The 18,867-nt window shown below is 51.8% G+C and overlaps 3 protein-coding genes across 3 annotated transcripts; 1 reads left to right on the forward strand and 2 right to left on the reverse strand.

Moving 5' to 3' along the window:
• Positions 1–422: 422 nt before the first annotated feature.
• On the reverse strand, positions 423–6,088 carry COCSUDRAFT_30895 (FAD/NAD(P)-binding domain-containing protein; the record flags this gene model as incomplete). The annotated part of the gene is made up of 13 exons (XM_005644320.1): positions 5,753–6,088; positions 5,443–5,620; positions 5,004–5,113; positions 4,510–4,690; positions 4,116–4,235; positions 3,652–3,801; positions 3,316–3,407; positions 2,707–2,914; positions 2,272–2,379; positions 1,817–1,928; positions 1,459–1,574; positions 978–1,089; positions 423–556 (listed from the first exon to the last, which is right to left on the reverse strand). Exons 1-13 carry the CDS (start codon positions 5,875–5,877, stop codon positions 423–425), a joined length of 1,746 nt encoding a protein of 581 aa, XP_005644377.1. The 5' UTR covers positions 5,878–6,088.
• An 806-nt stretch (positions 6,089–6,894) lies between these two features.
• COCSUDRAFT_37977 (DUF28-domain-containing protein) lies at positions 6,895–9,005 on the forward strand (the record flags this gene model as incomplete). Its single annotated transcript, XM_005644321.1, has 6 exons — positions 6,895–6,930; positions 7,203–7,409; positions 7,800–7,994; positions 8,218–8,298; positions 8,540–8,653; positions 8,901–9,005. The coding sequence occupies 6 exons, from the start codon at positions 6,895–6,897 to the stop codon at positions 9,003–9,005; spliced, it is 738 nt and encodes a 245-aa protein (XP_005644378.1).
• Positions 9,006–10,621: 1,616 nt separating this feature from the next.
• On the reverse strand, positions 10,622–15,679 carry COCSUDRAFT_34109 (fructose-bisphosphate aldolase). Its single transcript, XM_005644322.1, has 8 exons — positions 15,502–15,679; positions 14,792–15,044; positions 14,264–14,481; positions 13,793–13,918; positions 13,028–13,163; positions 12,515–12,654; positions 11,705–11,879; positions 10,622–11,300 (listed from the first exon to the last, which is right to left on the reverse strand). Exons 1-7 carry the CDS (start codon positions 15,637–15,639, stop codon positions 11,733–11,735), a joined length of 1,158 nt encoding a protein of 385 aa, XP_005644379.1. The 5' UTR covers positions 15,640–15,679; the 3' UTR covers positions 10,622–11,300; positions 11,705–11,732.
• Positions 15,680–18,867: the final 3,188 nt, after the last annotated feature.

Genomic DNA, 18,867 nt, shown 5'->3' on the forward strand with positions numbered 1-18,867 from the left:
CAACAGTCAAACGTGATATATATTGGAAAGCTCAGCCGCGCAATGAAAAGCTCTGGCAAAAATGCCCAATCATACACGCTATACACAAACAAGCAGATACAAAGGCAGGTGATTAGGGGCACATGCAATTGTAATGCCACGGACATTTGAAGCTGCGCAAGCACAACTATCTGGCACTGTATTGCAAAACAGTGGGTCGTTCGACTAATCGGAGTTCCCTCCTCCCCTGGCTGGAGCTTCAGGGCAGCTACGGAGAGCAATGCATGGTATTATCTCATACTCTGCATGTTTGTAAACCTTTTACACAAAGGGCAAAAATAAGAAATTTGCAGATACAATATATTGTATCCAAATTCCACATCTGCCATGTCACCAATTGAGTTGATGCCCACGGGCTTGCCAATGCTATACAATGAAACTACCTAGGTGCCAATCCTGTCCAGAAGCTTCCAATGATCCCAAACAGGCACAAGGGTGTTTGCCACAATTGCACCGCTGGCAGCCACAGCTGGCACGCCGATGCCTGGGAACGTGGAGTCGCCACAGCACAGCAGGCCTGCAGACAATTCAATAAATTAGATTTCATGCGTTGCAAACCTTTGATTTTACGATGCCCAACGTCTGACATCCAATGCAACATGATTTTCCACTGCAGTTGATCGCCCACAATACAGACGTCTGGTCCTTCTGCAACCTTTTTTGCATACTCTGAATGGCTCATTCTCGCAGAGAAAACAATGATTTCATTATGATTATCATTATTATTACCATTATTATAACACGTTTTCCAGTCCTCAAGGACTGTGACATTGATGTTCCAGATCTGATACACGTCAGCTCGTGCTAGGTCAGTAAGGAGATGGCTTTCTTCTAGGCACGAGGTACTGTTCTGGGCAGCAAGCATACGAGCCAGTCTATGTTGTTGCGTGCCAGCACCTGCGCGCACATGCCGGTTGTTACTAATCGGTGGGTCTGACCTGGTATGGGAGTGGTTGGCCCTGGGAAAGTTCCCTGGCCTGCCTTGATGGCGGGGCCATACGTTCCATTGTGCCTCCTGAGGAAGTGCCTGTGGGTCAGGGGCGTTCCAACCTGCAGCCAAAACGAAGGACTTCTTCACTTCATGCGGCTTTTGGTTATGCACCCTCCAGAGACTGCTGCAGCTCAGGAACTTGAAGAGCAGGAGCTTGAGCATGCTGTAAAAACTTAGGAGTCACTCAGTCAGGTACCAATAGTGAACACCGATGTGGCAAGCATGTGAACAGAGATGTTTTCTGTCACAGAAGTGTGTCGCTCTCTTGTTGCTGCATGATTTTCAATCGCCAAGCAGCCCTTACTCTTATCTCTGGCGCTCGCCAAGCAACCCTTCCTCTTGTCTCTGGGGCTCGCACTGCTTCAATGCCTTCAATTCTTCTTGTTTAGAATGTGGCCATGAGCATCAGGATGGAAGAGCAAGCGCACCATCTCGATCTCTGTGCGCTGTCTGATGTCGGGAATGATCCTCTCCACAGCCTTCCACAGCACCTGCGACCGCTCCTGCTTCTGCGCCTCATACTCGGGGCTGCCTCTCTCCAGCCCTGCAAACAGGAATCACAGCAGCCCCTCTTAAGGATTCTCTGGCGCCCTTGCAGATGGGCAAAACTTCAAGCTAGGCGCTTTGCAAGCGTGCAAGACAGCAAGAAAACACGCTGTTTTCTCATTTTGGACAGTCACAAGAGCCACACTTGCTCTGCCATGGTGCAGTTTCAGCATTGCCAAACATCCACGTTCTTACCAAGAAAAGGACAAGCCAAGTGGCACGCCTGAGGGGTTGACTCACCACTCCAGAGGGCAAACGGTTCTGTGGCAGGCAGGTAGGCGTGAAGCGTGTGCTTGCCAGCTGGCGCCAGGTCAGCATCCATCACCGAGGGAATCGAAATAAGCACAACATTCTGCATACAGAAGAATGTAAGTCACCGGCGCAGGCCATTTGAATGCATCCTGCCAGAAATCTGCTCTGGATACGCTCCTAATCAAACCAAGGCCAGAGGTTTACATGCAACTGTTTGTATTTGAAACATATGGGGTTGGGGTTTAGAGATTGAGATATGAATAGGGATTTAAATACAAAAGTTGATTGGTCCCCCTTTCCTGTACCTGCCCAGGCTGCAGGGCATATCAGAAGGGGTTGTCAGAAAAGGCGCCCTCGAGATCGCACGCCACACTGAGAGACTCGGATCGCAGCAAAAATGTTCAATTCATTTTGAATTTGAGGCTTGCCTGTTCTGTGTCGACGCCGCCCTCCCAGCTGTTGACCACGATGTGGTGCATCTCCAAACCCTCCAATCCCCTTGCATCAAACCCTAGGTGAAGGTGCATGAAGCTGCGGTTCAAAGGGATCTCCTGCAAGCAGTGGACAGCGTCAATCCAGCCACTTTCTAGCTGCACACATCAGACCTGCAGCTTTCCATCAGTCACACACAACATCTACAAACACTTCCCAATGTTCTAAGCATCACACAAGTGCATGATGATCATGCTAAGCCAAAATGCAACAGGGACATTGCTTTGCATGCATATGTGGTGGTTAAGGCAGCCACGATAGACAAAGGCAGAGGTTGCAGAGTCTGATATCCATACAAGAAAAAGACCTGGGCCAATCTCACATATATGTCGTGTTTAATTGGATTGGTTATTTTGGAAGTTTGAGTTGAACAATAAAGAGCTCACCGCTGCATTTTGGAGCATCTGCGGAGTGACAGCAGAGGCGGGCAGAAGACTCTGGGTATCCCAGAGAGAGGCATTTGAAACAACAGCCTTGGAAGCCAGCACGCGGCTGCCGCCCCGGAGGCTAACCCCCTTGGCACGCCCACCCTCTAGAATGATCTGATCCACATGCGCGCTCAACATTACCCGGCCTCCCCGCTTCTTTATGCCCCTGCCCTGACAACAGAAAACAGCAGTCATCACTCAGCCAGTAAGTCTGGAGTGTAGCATGCCTTCCCCAAGGCATTAGAGGTGTGTCTTCTGCCGAACAGACCGCCGGAAAACTTTGGGATGGCTTGGGTTTGGAGATCTGCATCCTTTCCATGCACTCGGCATACAGACCCCTTTGTTGTTCTGAGAACTTCTGTAGGAATAGACCTTGATTGCTGTAGAGAACGATATCAGAGCAAAGCTCTTCAATACAAATCGCCCAAATGCTTATCCCAGTGTTAAGTAGTCTTGAAGCTCGCAAAAAACTTGGACCAATATGATTTCGGGTCAACACATTGCAAGAAAGGTCATTTTTGACGAGAAGAACTGAAAGGAGAACTCAGGTTGCAACTGTGTGAGCACCTGATGAGCGCCTGTACGATAGCTTGGCTGCCGCCGCGGGGAAATTCAAGGCATGCGTTCGGCTGGTACCACTCGTTGAACATGAATGCCACCTCAGCTGCTATGGTGCCATCCGCTGGCAGACCTGCATTGCGGCACATAAAACATTTTGCCAGGTCCATAGGAGCCAGAGAGTGTTGCTTAAATGACATGTCTCATGCAACATTGCTGCATTGGTTTGGCAGCTGACGATTGTGAACATCAAGAGTGCCCATGCTGCTATGAAACCGAAATCCAATGCAACTCCAAAAATTGGGACACAGCCGTGGGTGCCATTATTCTTATGTATGAAGCTACAGAAGTTGACTTTTTTGAATTGGGTCGGAGGCGCTTGCCTGAGAGGAGGAAGGATAGCAGGTCCAGCCAGTTGCGCACAAACTTGTCCTTCACAACTCCATCTACAATGTCACTGAAGGGCCCCACCAGCCGCCTGATATCCCCGCCTCCCTGCACCAATCAGGCTCGCTGTTCAACAACAGATGTTGCCCACTGCCAGAGCGGGCACTTGCCTGCAAGCAAGGGCTAAGTCAACACTGTCAGCTCAAGAATGGAAGCTTACTACTGTCAATCACAGCTAGAATTCACAGCTAGTGAGCAAAGACAAGTAAAGAAGGTCATGGCAACTGCAGCAGCTGCGGCAGGCAGCGCGCAAAGGCAGTAAAGTATCTGACGCTGGCTGCCAGGGAATATGCATATTACTCTAAGTTACGGCCAAAACATTTGACTGTTTGAGTATTACATTGTCCGAAGCATGGCGGTACCTGCAATAATTGTGGCAGGTAGCGCGCAATTGTGACGGCCACGGCCGGGTCCGCGCGCAGCGCCGCTGGCGGTAGCGCCGTCGCGGCGGCCGCCAGCGGCTTCATCACCCTCTGCAACTCCTGATGAGGCGCCAGCATTTTCAATATCAACCCCAAGGCCAGGGGTCCCTGGCGCATGTGTGTTTTACGTACAAATAAAATCCCCGTGGGATCCGTATATGCTGTCATCCTGTGACTGGTGCCCTCAGAGGCTCCGAGTCAGAGTTGGTCTCTTAAGTGATGATGCATGCATGGTGTCAGCATGGTGCTGCTTGGAACTTTTGAAAGAATCCCTTGCAGTTTGACAGCACGAATCCAAATTCAAGGAAAAAGGAGGCGGAATCAGGGGGCGTACCCGCCACTCTGGGATGGCGCTCGGACTGACTTGCTGCAGCACGTCCTCAAACTCGGAGCCGCCAACCTTCGTCATGAAGTCTCCCTCAGGCAGGAGAACGTTCCATTTGTTGTAGGTTAGCAAATCCAGCGGCTCATCTATGGCCTGCAGCACGTGCGCGATAGGATTCGCTGCGCGCCCCCTGCGCGCCAGATCAGGCCAGCATTGCCTCAGCCAAAACCTGGCACGACACCCTTTTTCCCCACAATGCTCGAATCACAGGCTTGAAACCCCAAGGGCCAGAGCGCAATGAAACATCCACAACCTTAGTCCCAAGCAAGCAGAGCGCTGCGCACATCTTGGAGTGCCAGAGAAGTGCAGGTGGTTGACATGCCAAGAGGGTGGCACTGCTTGCAACCTCCCAGCAAATCCAATACTGCCGCAGCGCCCAGCTTGCTGGACAGGTATATTGCAGGCATCAGCATAGAAACTGCGGTGAGATGCGCCTGCAGTACCTTGCCGCCATGCCGGAGTAGAGGCTTGGACCAGACTCAAAATGGTACCCGTCCTGCACCCATGCATGCGCCGCGCCTCCCGGAATACTGTGGCTCTCACACACCGTCACCTGCATGCAAGCATAATGGCTGATGAAGCTGTGTGGCATGCGAGCAGGCTCCCCTCTTGCAGGGAGCATGGAGTCCACTTCAATGCTTGCAGATCTGTTCCTGCACAAGGCTTGTTGAGTAGATTTGCTTCTTAGGTAAGGGTGCGATGCGTTGCATGGCAATGCAGCCACACATGGAACTTTGTCACAGCGACCTTCAGCTGATCAGGCTGCATGTGGCGTGGGTTCAAGATTCAAAGGCGGCAAAGTTTTCGTGGATTCACAATGACGAGGTCAGTCTGAAACTCCTCAAGCAGAGTGACACAATTAGAAAGAAGTGAGCGAGGCACCTTCACGCCATATTTTGCCAGCATGGCTGCGCAGCAGAGGCCGCCAAGGCCGCTGCCAATGATCACGACTTCTGTTTTGTGTGAGCGCGAGCGCTGCTGGCTCTCTGGGCCCAAGGCGCCTGTTGTGGCAGCTTCATCCAGAGTACGCGCACTCGCCTTGCAGTATGCTGAGGATTTTCTGCAGGACATGTGATATTGTTGAAAGATCGACGTGCGGCAGAGCCTGGTTGAGTATGTGTCTCTACTTCTTTGGTCACAGGGAAGCATCTGTTCTGGCAGGGTCTTCAAGGCAACTTGTGCCAGACATTACCTCCTCTGTGGAGAATTCCGGCAGTTCTTATTTTTAAAGCATAGTTCTAGGGCACCGCACAGCCTGGTGCATTTCACAAAGCCTGCAACGCTGCTGCTGCTGCACATGCCGCAGTGCACCAACATCGTGGTGGATGGCCCACGATAGTGATTGGCCCCAGATTCCTACTCTTGGAGATAAGGAATCATAGACTGCATTGATGGCTAGGTGTAAGACAATGAGACCTCATCCAATGCCCATCGGAAGTCGGCATGGCCGATGTCCTGACGAGTAGCCAGCGACGAATCACTTCAGCTTGAACACGGACAGTAGAGTATTTAACCAAAGTTGAAAGCCAGTCACCTCACGTCCTCTACACGTTTGATGACATTTTGGGTGTGTCGTGGCGCACCTGGCTGGAGCTGCGGCCGCCGCTGAACAAGAATAGAGATGACGGAACCAATCCGCGTCAAATGTGGTGTACACCATTACTTTTGCACTGCCAAAATCTACGACACAATTATTTGCGAACATAATAGCACGCGTGAACTTGGGATTTTGCTGTGACTTTGTTTCATAAACACTGAAAGCAGTCCCAGCCAGTGTGACGAACAAAGCTTACAACCTATTTCTGACACCTCGCAAGCTATACAAACAAGTATTTTGAAAATTGGTAAATTGAAAAGGCGTGCCGGACTCTGTCCTGTACTTGGTGGGTGCTCCCCCGATCTGGATGATCTGTGATACGAAACATACATTATTTGATTGCACCGATCTATTAGACTATAAGCAAGGCTACAGCTCTATTTGCATGATCTGAGATGAGGTCAAGCAGGAAGTCTCATCTAACTGACACTCCTTTGCGTATGCCCAGGCACCGCACCATGCTGCTCAGGCAGCATGTCCTGCGACTGACAGCACACAGCTGCCGCCCCTTTGGTGCATCTATGTCTCCCTGCAGCATCCAGACGTCACGACATGCGATGAATCGCTCAGCAGGAGGCGCCAGCAGCTGCCGACAGCATGGCGCTAAAGGCCCATGCTCCCAGGCGCTAGCGCCCTCGAGGAAGCCGCAGCAGCTGCTGCTTGGCAGCTGCGCCGAGCTAATGCGCAGCGCGCACAGCATGCAGCGCAGGGGCTTCCGGTTGATGCCGCCTGTCTGCATGGGACGGCGCTCCGCCAAAATTGCCGGAAGAAAGGTGCACCCTTGTTGCATCGCACATGCTTCTCAACATCGATATCTGCTGCAACTACCTTGCATCGGATGGCATGGTTCTGGTGCTATGAAATGCTCTTGAAGCCAAGATGGTGCCAATTGCTGCTGGCACCACGTTCCCTGCTAATCACACACAGTGCAGAGCATATCAGGAACTCCAGCCTGTGGATCACGGGGCTGTCAGGACTCGGCATGAGCCCAAAAGAATGCACGACAGCTTGTGCTTGACAGATTTTGTTTGCATTTGCTGTGCAGGGGGCTCAGGATGCTAAGAAGGCCAAGGTATGGGGCACGCTGGCCAAGAAGATAGTGCAGGCAGCAAAAGCAGGCGGGGCAGACCCGGCAGGAAATGCAAAGCTGGCCGAAATCATAAAGGCGTGCAAAGCCGTTGAGGTGCCGAAGGACATCATTGACAGAAACCTCAAGAAGGCAACTGAGAAGAACCAATCAGACTTTCAGGAGGTACGCCACAGAATGGATGCTCCTTTGGTTGCTGAGGGGCTGCCTTGGAACGTTGTTCTGTGTGTGCATGATATTTTGTGCACCGCCTACTCCAAGATTTTAAACGCTGAAAACGACCACTCGATAGAGCTTTTGTGAAGTGTGCGTGGTCGTGGCATGCTTCTTTGCAATGCAGCGGAAAAGACAAACCTCTCCATAACATTATCTGAGATGTTAGGCAGCCCTCAAGTAGGTGTTCACTGCTTGTGATGTCACCTCTCAAGCTACGACCTGCATAGGGCTGTACTGGAATGTATATGCACCCCTCAAGCTATGACTTCATGTACCTGCCTCATGGGCGTTCAAGATTGTAATCAGGGCTGCTCTTTGACACTTGCAGCATGCGCGCAGGTGACTTACGAGGCTTACGGGGCTGGAGGTACGGGCTTCATAGCGGAGTGCCTGACAGACAACGTCAACCGATCGGCAACAGATGTGCGCACGGCGATAGTCAAAGCCGGCGGTAAAATGGCCGACAGCGGATCGGTGCTGTTCAACTTCCAGCGCTGTGGGGTGGTGCTTGTGACAGGCAGCTCTGAAGAGGAGGTGACGTTCTGCCATGAGCTGCAGCTTTGCAGCAAGCAGGAGTCAAACTGTAGGAGTCTTTTTGCACTGAGATTCACGGATTACTGAACGGATGGTATGATTGACTTTGTTGCTCCAGCAAAAATAGACTTTGCACTATGCGAAGACAGGCGTTCAGTGTTGGTCAAGGAGCAGTAAAATAACGAAAGCACGCTCTAAATAGCTTTCTTTCTCTTTATGGCAGGTCATGAATGCTGCTATGGAAGCGGGGGCAGATGATGTGGTGCCTGCCGAGGGTGAGGAAGGGACTGTCGAGGGATATAAGGTATGTGTGCATCACCAGATGTCAGACATGATGAGTGTAACATATTCCTTGCACATACAAAGAAGCTTGCTCTGCCCGCATGGTTGATGTGAGGCGCGTCCTTGCCCGTCTGCAAAGGTCTTCATTATGCAGAGAAGGATTGGGCGCTATAGTTCATAGGCCAAGCAGAGTCCCTGACGCACCAGTGAGGCACAGAAGCTTCAGAAGACTGATAGCGGGAGCTGCCGGCATGTGCGCGCAGGTGCTGACGTCACAGGAGGAGTTTGCATCTGTGAGGGACTTCATTCTGGAGCTGGGCCTCAAAGTGGACCACGACAGCTCAGGGCTCATGTTCGCCCCTCTCACCTCCTTGGAGGTGCTGCCCCAGACTCCGAGCCCCTAGAAACCCCTGACTTTTGTAGTCCCATGGGATAACGGAAGCGCATTCTTTGTCTAACGCCAAGCAAGCATTGCAAAATGGAGCTTACGGGGTCCTTCCACATGCAAGCTTCTAGACTGGGTAGCACGAGGATGTATAGCATGAGCTGTACCTGCTTTGCATGTGAAGGCCTCTTGAATTGTTGAATAGTTCTTGATTGGATGCAAGATTGCTGTCCTGACAGGTGGATGATGCGGCATTTGAAATCAACGAGGCAATTCTGGACCGGCTGTTGGCAGTGGACGATGTGGATGCTGTGCATACAAATTGTGCAGGGCTGCAGCATTGAACACGGGGTGGAGTAATGGTTATATACGGAAAATGTTGTGTGACGTGGCATGTGCTTGCTTGGGATGAAGAGGACTACACAGCTTTGGAATGTGCGAATGCCAACAATTGATGATCCAGCACTCTCTAGAAGCAGTAGTACCTAGCATTCAAAGCAAACACAGTGCACATGACTTAGGTATTGCTGTTCCAAGAAACAGAACGCGCACAGCGCTGGGATTCTGCAATCTCATGAAGCTTGTATTGCAAGACAGGCGAAAGCTTTGCCATGGACATCAATCAAGTGGCAACAAACCAGCAGCGAAGAACTTGGTGACGCAGATCGCATCTCGTCCTTGACGTTTCGATAGATTAAAGGCCAATCGCAATGATCAGCCCTTGCTGACTGGTGCTCATCAGTATTGCATCATGCATGCTTACTTGATCAAGAATGTTCTGAGAGCGTTGCTTAGAACTTGCTGCATTTATTCTCAGAAAACTCTGTTCTAAATAAACTTCTGGATTTTTCTTGATGATTTCTCAGTCGAAGTCCCCATAGTGTGATGACGCGCATGGAGATGTACCGGTCGTGCAGGGAGCTGTGCTTTGTGCTGGTGGGAGGCCGAGAAAAGCCGGGCTCCTTATAGAACTCTGCCTGCGAGAACAAATTTTTTAGGTCAATGTGGACTGCCTCACTCTCCTCACTGAAGTATCTCTTGCTCCTGTGCTCTTTTGTGCTACCTTTTCCACTTGCATCTTTTCCCACTCCAATTGGTCCCCCCGGTGGTGTTCGCATCAGACTGGGTGCAGGGAGAGGTATCAGCAGATGTCTGCAGTTCAGGCGGCACGAGGTGCACCACTTCCTGGCAGCATCAGGGGGTGAGCCCACTGTTGCAGCCTTCAGGGGAGCGCTGTGGGAGCGCTATGCGCATGTGGCCCTGCAGCGCGGGGGGAGCTTCAGCTGCAGGGATCTGCAAGACGCAGAAAGCTGGCCCCTTTGAGATTGAGCCAGCCATGCAGCAGCTCTGTGGATTTGTGGGACCTCCAAAACATCACCACAGAGCTTGGCAGCGGCGTGTACGGCTGGGGCAGGAGCAAGAACTTGCCAGCAATCGATGCAGTCGTCCAGCCAGACAAGCTGTTCCAGATCACTGTGTCCGGAGACCACAGGTCAATGCAAAGGGCCTGCTGGCCAATGCTGTGCTTGCAATGCGAGCCGAAGAGCGGGCAGTGCAGCTGTCCTTTGTGGTCCCGCCGGATGTGTTCAGCAGCTACACAAGGCAGACCTTGAAGCGAATCAGGGGAGACCTTGCAGCAGAGAATGTGGCCTGTGCAGTCAAGCAGTTGGTTTTATAAGTTATCTGATTTAGACACACCGGAGACAATTGTGCAAGAGATCAACAGGTGGAAAACTGACAATGAAAAGAATAGTGTGGCCAGTGATGCAAAAGAATTCACAGCATTCAAGATGCACTGCATCTTAAATGCTGTGCATCTTGATATGCTGTGATCTTCCCTGATATGTGCTTGGCAAGCACATGTCAGGGAAGATTGCGATGTCATGCAACATACAAAGGTGACCTTGTGAGCCCGTGCATGCTAATGCTTGAGAGGTAGATGGTCATGTGCAAAGATGCACAACCTTTTCAGGGGCGGTTCACTGAGCCCCTTGTTTAGAGTTCTAGGATCAAGTGGCTTTGGTCAGAATAGCTAGATTGGCTTCCACCAGTCAATTTAGATATCACAATACGTATTCACCATAGACTTGGTGTCTGAGATGGCACCGCCAGTTGAAGCCATGGCTGACTTGTCAGGTCTCAGGTATGCTGCAGGAAAATGCCCACCACAAAACTCGAACTCCTTTATCAATGACACTTGCCATTATGGTCTGTCTTGCCAACACCCCAAAGTGCTAGCCGCCTCGTGTCAGAAACACTCAGATGCGTTCGCCTACAGTACTGCCATAAGGTTGTTCGGCCCAAAACTAGATCAGCATTTGCAGAATGGACGAGACCTTACAGGCTCCCTGGCTTGCAGTGGATTTCAGCACTCCAGGACAAGAGCCTTCCTCGTTTCCAACTTGATCATCTTCTCCTAGATATTGACATGCCACTGCAATGTTTGACCTGACGGTCAATACACTGCCCTTCTGCATGCCTCAGCCAAATGACTTGGTGCGAGTCGCTGTCGCCAGCAGGCATGCACACAACCTGCACCTCTCTTGCCCGCATGATATGCCTGACAGGCTGCACAGCGCTCACCAGTGAGGCAGCGGCCGGAGGCAGAGGCAAGATTTGCTTTGTCAAAGCACAAGGACCTGCAGGCACGAGCACACATGCATCGAGACCCATTTTGTTGCCGAGCAAAAGAAGAGGCACCACCGAAGGCACCACCCTCAGCACAGGAAGAATCTCAGCCATTTTTGTGCTGGAAGAAATTGTCTTATCGCACAGAAGACTTCAACAAACTGCGCTCTTAAGATTGCATTGCACCATTTCATGAAAACCTGCATTTACTGGAGGGACAGCACAGCAGAGTCGTGCGTTCATGTTTTCTACACCACTCCACACACGTTGTGTGCATGAAGAAGCAGAGTTGCTGAGGTGAGCGATGACTCACCGGCGGCGGTCACGCAGCCGGTGCGGGGGGGGGGCGCCTCATTATAGACACAGCCATTGAAAGGTGCTCAGGTAAAGATGAGTTACAGGAGCGATGACTCACCGGTGATGTCACCGGCGGAGGGGGCGCCTCAGTAGACGTAGCCCTTCTCGAAGGTGCGCTCGCCGGCGTCGGAGGACTCGGTGGAGGGGTCGTACTTGCCGAGCTGCGCGTCGCTGTTGGCCTTGGCGCGCTTCAGCAGCGCCTGCTTTGCAGCGTCAACATTCTCCGGCTGGCCCTGTGGGAGCAATGGAAACTCTTAGGCGCTGGTGCACTTGGTACAGGACAGGGGCTCTCAATAAGAATCCCTGGAGCTGAAACAGCTTGATGCGGCAGTAGATACTCTCAGAAAGCACCCACCTACACATCTGCATCGTGATCAAATTGTTAATCAGTTGTAAGCATTTGCAGGAACAGTGTGCTTCACTCAGGGCATAGCAACGAAATAATGCCACGCAGATCATCTTAAGATCATCTTACACCTGTTCAAGATCAAGTACTGGACCGCTGTCAAGGAATCAACCAGAAATCACTGGGGGGCGAGGGTAGAGGCAGAGGCCGGCCTGGATGTCATTTCATTAGAGGCCTCTGCCTCTGCCCAACAGTGACCTCTAGTGGATCCCTCGAGGGCGATCCAGTATTTGATCTTGAACAGGTGTAACCCGAACTCCTACCAGCTGCTGTGGTTTTCAAATCTACTGATCTACAATGTTGGGATTGTTGACTTGGGACTGATGTGTGCCTTGGGGGTAGATTGACGCCAACCCCCAGTAGGATGCTACGCCAGTCTGGGCTTACCAGGAGCCTTCGAATGCCAGGGATCGCAAAGAGCTGTGAACGGAAGGAATTTCAAGGCTGATGGCTGCGCCGCACCTTCCATGTCTTGAGCACGGAGTTCTGGAGGGCGCGCGCGTAGGAGAAGGACACATGCCACGGGTTGGGGGTCTGGTTCATGGCGTTGAGGTTGAGGGTCGACTCCAGCTCAGACTGTCCACCAGACAGGAACATGATGCCTGCGCGGTCACAGACAAACAGCATTCAAAAACAACAGTGCCGAAGGGGGGACGATGAGCACCACATATGCTGTACAGGCCCTACAAGCCAGCAAGCAACACGCCATGTACAGGTGTATACTTGGGAGGGGGCAAGCGCCAATGCACACTGCTCATACATCACCCAGTCTCCGCCGCCGGCTCTTGGCTGATTCAAACTTTCCTCACAAGGAAGGCTTCAACAACTCTTTGCATGATGGTCACATGCGAGAGCGATCACGTGTTCTTTGCAACACATTTGCGAGCGCTGATACAGACGCACGCCGGGCAGCATCTAAGCCCTACATGTATGCACCCTTCTTTATAAACAAGGGGAGTTTGAATAGGGGCCCACCTGGCACGGCGGGGGGCACGCGGCGCTTGAGGAGCTTGAGGGTGTAGTCGGCAACGACCTCCGGCTTCTCGCGCTTTGGGGAGTCTGCGCCGGGGGTCACCATGGAAGGCTTCAGCAGGATACCCTCAAACAGCACCTGCGCAGCGCATGGCAACCAAACCTCGTCAGCTACTTGGCACACACAAGAGTACGCCACGAAGTGCTGAGGGTGACGTTGTGGCATGACTTCCCGGTTCCGAGGATGGACCTGGGACATGAATCAAGCATCTGTTGGACAGCTGCCACCTCAGAGGTGCCCAAAGACCACCTCAATTCCTTGACCAGATGCAAAGGACCCGGCATCATCACATCAGCCACCCTGCATCAACAAGAGCGCACTAGCAGAGCTGAGCACTTGCTCAGATGGTGGCAACAGCCTATGGTGAAAAAGATAGACCTGGACAGAACAATGGAAGGACATTTGGACAGCCCAGAGGACTCGCGACTGCCTAACGCCATTCCAGAGTCTTGTCAAGGTCCACAGGAACCCTCCACCTCACCAGCCCTAGAAGGTAGTATTTCAGACAGTTACCACTGGTGCTTTGGCGTGCACACATTTGAGACAGGGTGCGCGATTGATCCAGAAACAGATATATCGGAACACTCTGCGCTACTTTGCCTGTGCCATTTTCACGCCATCTGTCGGCGTGGGATGAGAGCAGCCACTGAGTCACACAGCGGTAAGCTGCCCAAAACCCTTGCACCTGGAGAGAAGAGCAGGCGCACCTTGTTGTCGGCGAGGTACTTGAAGGTCTCGGCCCAGATGGCCTCGGCGACCTCGAGGGTGGCGTCGATGTCGTGCTCTCCGTCCAGCAGCACCTCCGGCTCCACAATGGGGACCAAGCCAGACGCCTACAGGCCACATTTCTCATCACATCAGTCATCTCGTGTTATAAGACGAGTCATAACTCCTTGTGAAATGACTTAACCAACACTTCATTTCGTAGGTGCGTTCGACGCCACAGATTGCCCATAAAAATAGCTATCTCATGATGCATCGCCAGTCATACTGCATCACAGGCTCTCTCACCAAAGAAGTGCGGAAAAGGGCGCCCAGGAATGCATGAGATTTCCCGAGCCACAATAATGGCTGCCACAATCCCCAGCGGCTGCCTCGCAACAGGAGATATCAGAGAAGACCCCTCCACCAGCCGCGCACAACATGCTGCAGAGGTATGAGAGTGGAAGGATGCCCACCTGCGCGATGGCGGCGTAGCGGGCGAGGCCGTAGGCGGTGTCGCGCAGGGCGATCATGGATGGGCCGGCAGGGATGGAGACCACGCCGCGCCACTTGGCGAAGCGGGCTCCGGCCTTGTAGTACTCGGCGGTGCGCTGCGCAAGGCCGTCAAGTCCCTGGCACCAGGACTCGTTGTTGCTGTTCACCATGGGGACCAATCCCTTGTCCACCTTGATGCCTGCACAGCGCACACAGCATGGATTAGTGTGCTTGATGAATTGTGCGGTTGCCTGCAGACGATTTGTTTAGAGGGAAGACAGACATGGGGACACGCAAAGAAGTCAAGGCAGCTGGTAGGCAGCACGATGGCTTCTTATTGATAAGTGCCAGCAGGTCCCCGGTGCGAAAGCCTGGCTGCAAAGGAATTGATGAACTTTCACAGAAACGAATACCTGGCGAAGACAAGAACACATCTACCATGCTTGCTTCCAAATTTTAATATGAAGATTGGCCAGCATGGTGTTCGATGGGCCTTGCCAGGAACGAACCTGGCACGATGCCCTGCTTGTTGAGCTCGTCCACCATGGTGCTGCCGGTGGAGGTCTTCTGGAACAGAGTCTCCTCGAACAGGATGGCGCCGGAGATGTACTGGCCCAGGCCTGGGGCGGTCACCAGCAGCTCGCGGTATGCCTGGCGGTTGGTCTCGGTGTTCTCCAGGCTGATGGATTCCAGGCGCTTGCCGCAGGTGGCGTTGGACTCGTCCATAGCCAGAATCCCCTTGCCGGGGCTGGCGATTTTCCTCTGCAGCCGTCACACAACCGGTTTACTAGGGCGCTCCCGACATCTACCCTAACACACCCCTGGTGCCCGTGAACCGCACTACAAAAACATCCCCACCGAACCTGTTACTTTGCAAACAATATTACGGGGCATGCATCATGCAAAGGCGCCCAATAGACCGTAATATTGTAACTTTCCACCAGAAACATCTGTAAAGCTTATCATCAAGCCCTAAACTTCTCCCCTGCGTGACATAGAAAGCGTGATCGCATGCTGGGATCCGCAGACCACCCTATCTCCTTATCACTGTTGGAAGTGCACCAGCGCAGATACTTTCTGAGGTGATATTCCTGGCAGGCCTATCCATGCTTTCCCTAAAGCGCAGCCTGCTGGCTGCCTGAAAATGCCTGCTGCTACTGATGAAATTGCAAATAGCCAGCGGCTGATCGAGATCTATACTGAGGCCGGGGCGGCGCACCGCGGTGGCGATGAGCTCCTCATCGTAAGGGCCTGCTCGCACACGCAGAGCAGCACGGCTAACTGGTGTGCGACCAGCCTTGGCGACCGGCAGGCGGGGCCCGGAGAAGGTGGGCTTAAGGGTAGTGGCGGGCAGCATCGTAGCAGACTTCACAGGACGACCTGAACCGATGCAAGGGGAGAATGGTTTGCCTGGTGCCTGGCACCTCTCATCCACAACCAGCCGCTGGCAGGCAACGCCCCCGATCGGTGGGGGTCGATCATGTGTGACCTAGTTTGTGTGATCAGGATACGCTTCAAGCTAATCTCGGAAGATTTATTCCCAGAAACGCTGGCCCAACACCGATCAAAGAGCTTCGGAGCCTTGCTTGGTGGTCTCAAGCGGACTGGACACACTTATAAGCTTCGCAGTCTTGTCAGCCTGTCAGAATCCGACAAGACTGCGGTAATAGTCATTTCAGCCAAAGTCTTGGAACCGAGGTTCTAATAGCCAAACTTCGTGAGTCGTAGACTTACGGCTTAAAGGTGTGCGGAGTAAGGTTTTGCACACTATCTCGGCCTAGGCAATGCTGAAGAGTAGGTGCCCTTTAAAGCCTACAGTCGCTTACGCGTCTCTGGTGAGGTCTGCAAATCTGCACGTCTCGAGGCCGATACAGTCAGGTATGTCTTTATTGAGCATTGAAGATCACCGTCCATGTCCATGCAGCGAAGCTGTGATACTCCTGGATGTGTGGCAGGATTGAGTTGCCATCTCACCTTTCCTTTGCGTCAAGGTCGTGCATGGGTTCTCCATGCTGAGGTCAAATCACAGGTGCTCATATTCTTCTGCTACATGATTGTTACCCTCAGGAAATTATGTTGATTTGAACCAGTAAATTTTGCTACTGACCGCATTCTCAGTGGGCTGAGTTGTCTCAACAGGTGCAGGAGGAACGCCACTTACAAGGGGTGCCTGATGAATTATACGAGACTGACTACAACGTGTGGCTGGATGCTGTAGCTCATCAAGTGCGCGCAGGCAACCTTGCCACTGTGAACAGCGAGCTCCTGGCTGAGGCGCTTGAGGATTTTTCTAACATCAGCAAGGCAAAAGCAAGAGGTCTTGCCGCAGAGGTGATGCCCCCTTGTTTTTACGGACGCTGCGTCCATATTTGCTGCTCATCTTCATGGCAATCTAAAGCTGGACCAATGGGCAGATAATGACAGGCCTGCTGAAGCTGGATTATTGGGGCGCTGCCAAGGCGGAGCACAAAGAGAAGTGGGTCTCACAGGTGAGCATTTCTGCAAATGATGTTCAAAAGAGGCATGCAAGCTCCCATTCAATATTCACATTATGAACACTCTTGTAAGGCATTGCCCTGCTGAGGGTTCTTTGGTGTAGATCTTTGACTGGAGAAATGACCTTGAGCACGAGTTAGAAAATTCAGAGAGTGTCCGAGAGCACCTCGAAGATGACAAACAGTTTCTTTATGAAGTAGCCGCCAAGTTCTACGCAAGCGCTGTAAATCGACCAGTGAATCTGGGAGGTGCTGGGGGAGGTGCTCTGCCACTGCCGTATGCATGTCCATACACACTTGATCAGGTACATTTACTTCACCACTTGCTTACCTCCCTGTCTTGGTGAGGTTTAGGATCGAACACAAGGTTTTGTGAGACTGCCGGGGGTTCACAGGCTTCTGCTTTTGTGCGCCAGGTGCTGGACTTTGACTTTGACGGCATTGGCTCTGCTGCTGCTGCCAAATAGGAGAGAGATTGCTATTCACTAGTTCTAAGGGACATCAAGCCCTCTAGTAGCAATGGCTGGCCTATATAACATGACGTTCTCATGTTAGGAATTTTGCTCCAGTTGGTTTGTTTTTGGCAGCTATGTTGTATTACGGTGAACCCCATGGTATGAAGGTTTCGGCAAGGTTACTATGCCTTGCAATTGATTATTCAATAATGGTCACTTATGAGTATAGCGGCTTTAGTGGATGCATAATTGGAAAGTGGAAAGAGTTCACTGGGGGCAGAGGTAAGTTGAACTCCTACCAGGTGCTGTGGTTTGCAAATCAACTGATCTACAATGTTGGGATCGTTGACTTGTGACTGATGTGTGCCTTTGGGTAGATTGACCCCTTCTGGGAGCAGCTAAGAGTGGAGAAGAAGGTGGCCAAGCAGAATTACCGGGAGCCACCAATGGCGACAGAGAGCCTCCCATTCACTCTTGCAGAGGTTGGTGTGTCCTTTGTGCATTGTCTCCTTTTATGCCTCCCTTGCAGGCGTGTGTGCTGCCTTTGCAACAGAACTGTTGAATTTACCAGAACTCACATTTGAATTCAATCACTTCTTGTGATATGTGTTCCCAGGTGCTAAATGGAGACTACTTTGGCGCTTGAGCGGCGCAAGGAACACTCCATTGCCACAGAACACTGGCACCCAACTAATCGCAAACTCCTGAAAGCCTTTATTGTCAGCCCAGTGTCGACTTGCTGCCCTTGCCGGGAGCGCTAACCTGTTTCCTATGGCTGGTGCCATGCTCTATAAGGGGTTGGATTGTGCCAAAGGTTGGGCATGATCATGAGGGAACAATTTTGTGTTAAGACTGGTGAGTGGCCAACACGATCGCGGCAATGCTTGTCGCGGCAACACTAAAACGCTTATTTTCCCATTCTAGGCTCCATCAAACATTTGGGTCGTCGTGGATTAATGTGGCCGTTCACACCTTGTGTGTATGAGTGCTGCCAGACCTTTTCCATCTTTTTATTCATGTACCATGCAGCTGCCATGCGCACATGCATGGTCAAATGTCAGCTCTATTTGAAGCGAATAGGTGATATAACAGGATCGAATATGTATTACACGTTTTGCAGGGAATGCATGCATGTATAAGTCATAGGCTAGTAAAGTCCAGTGCATTGTCTTATTGGTGGAAGCGCCCGTGCACGATGGACTCATGTTTTGTCAGAATGTTTTGGTGAGCTTTTGCAGACAGTTTAAGGCAGTATGTAGCTGCACTGCTACAATTCTTCGACCGGGGTACCCCTAGGGGCCTGATGAGCGTAGGGGGAAGGACTGTCCTTCTCAGAGATGCTGTGAGATGTGGCATTTAAAATAATCGAGATTACAAACTGTCTCAAAACCAAGCATCTCAGCGCTACACAACTTGACATGCCAATCAGGGAGTACAAATGTTTGCAAAAACAGAACACAAGCTCGGTCAATCCCTGGGACCCCACTGGAGCGTTCAATGGAGGGACACACCAATTAGCTTGGTCCTACCTGCATTCGGCTTCTGCCCTACATGTGGCAGCGCCTGCGCAGCTTCTCTGCTCATTCCTTTAATAATTCAAGTGTAGAGCTCGCATCCCTTCTTTTCGTGATATCT

Source organism: Coccomyxa subellipsoidea (assembly GCF_000258705.1).
Source record: "Coccomyxa subellipsoidea C-169, whole genome shotgun sequence".
Classification (NCBI taxonomy): Eukaryota; Viridiplantae; Chlorophyta; class Trebouxiophyceae; family Coccomyxaceae; genus Coccomyxa; species Coccomyxa subellipsoidea.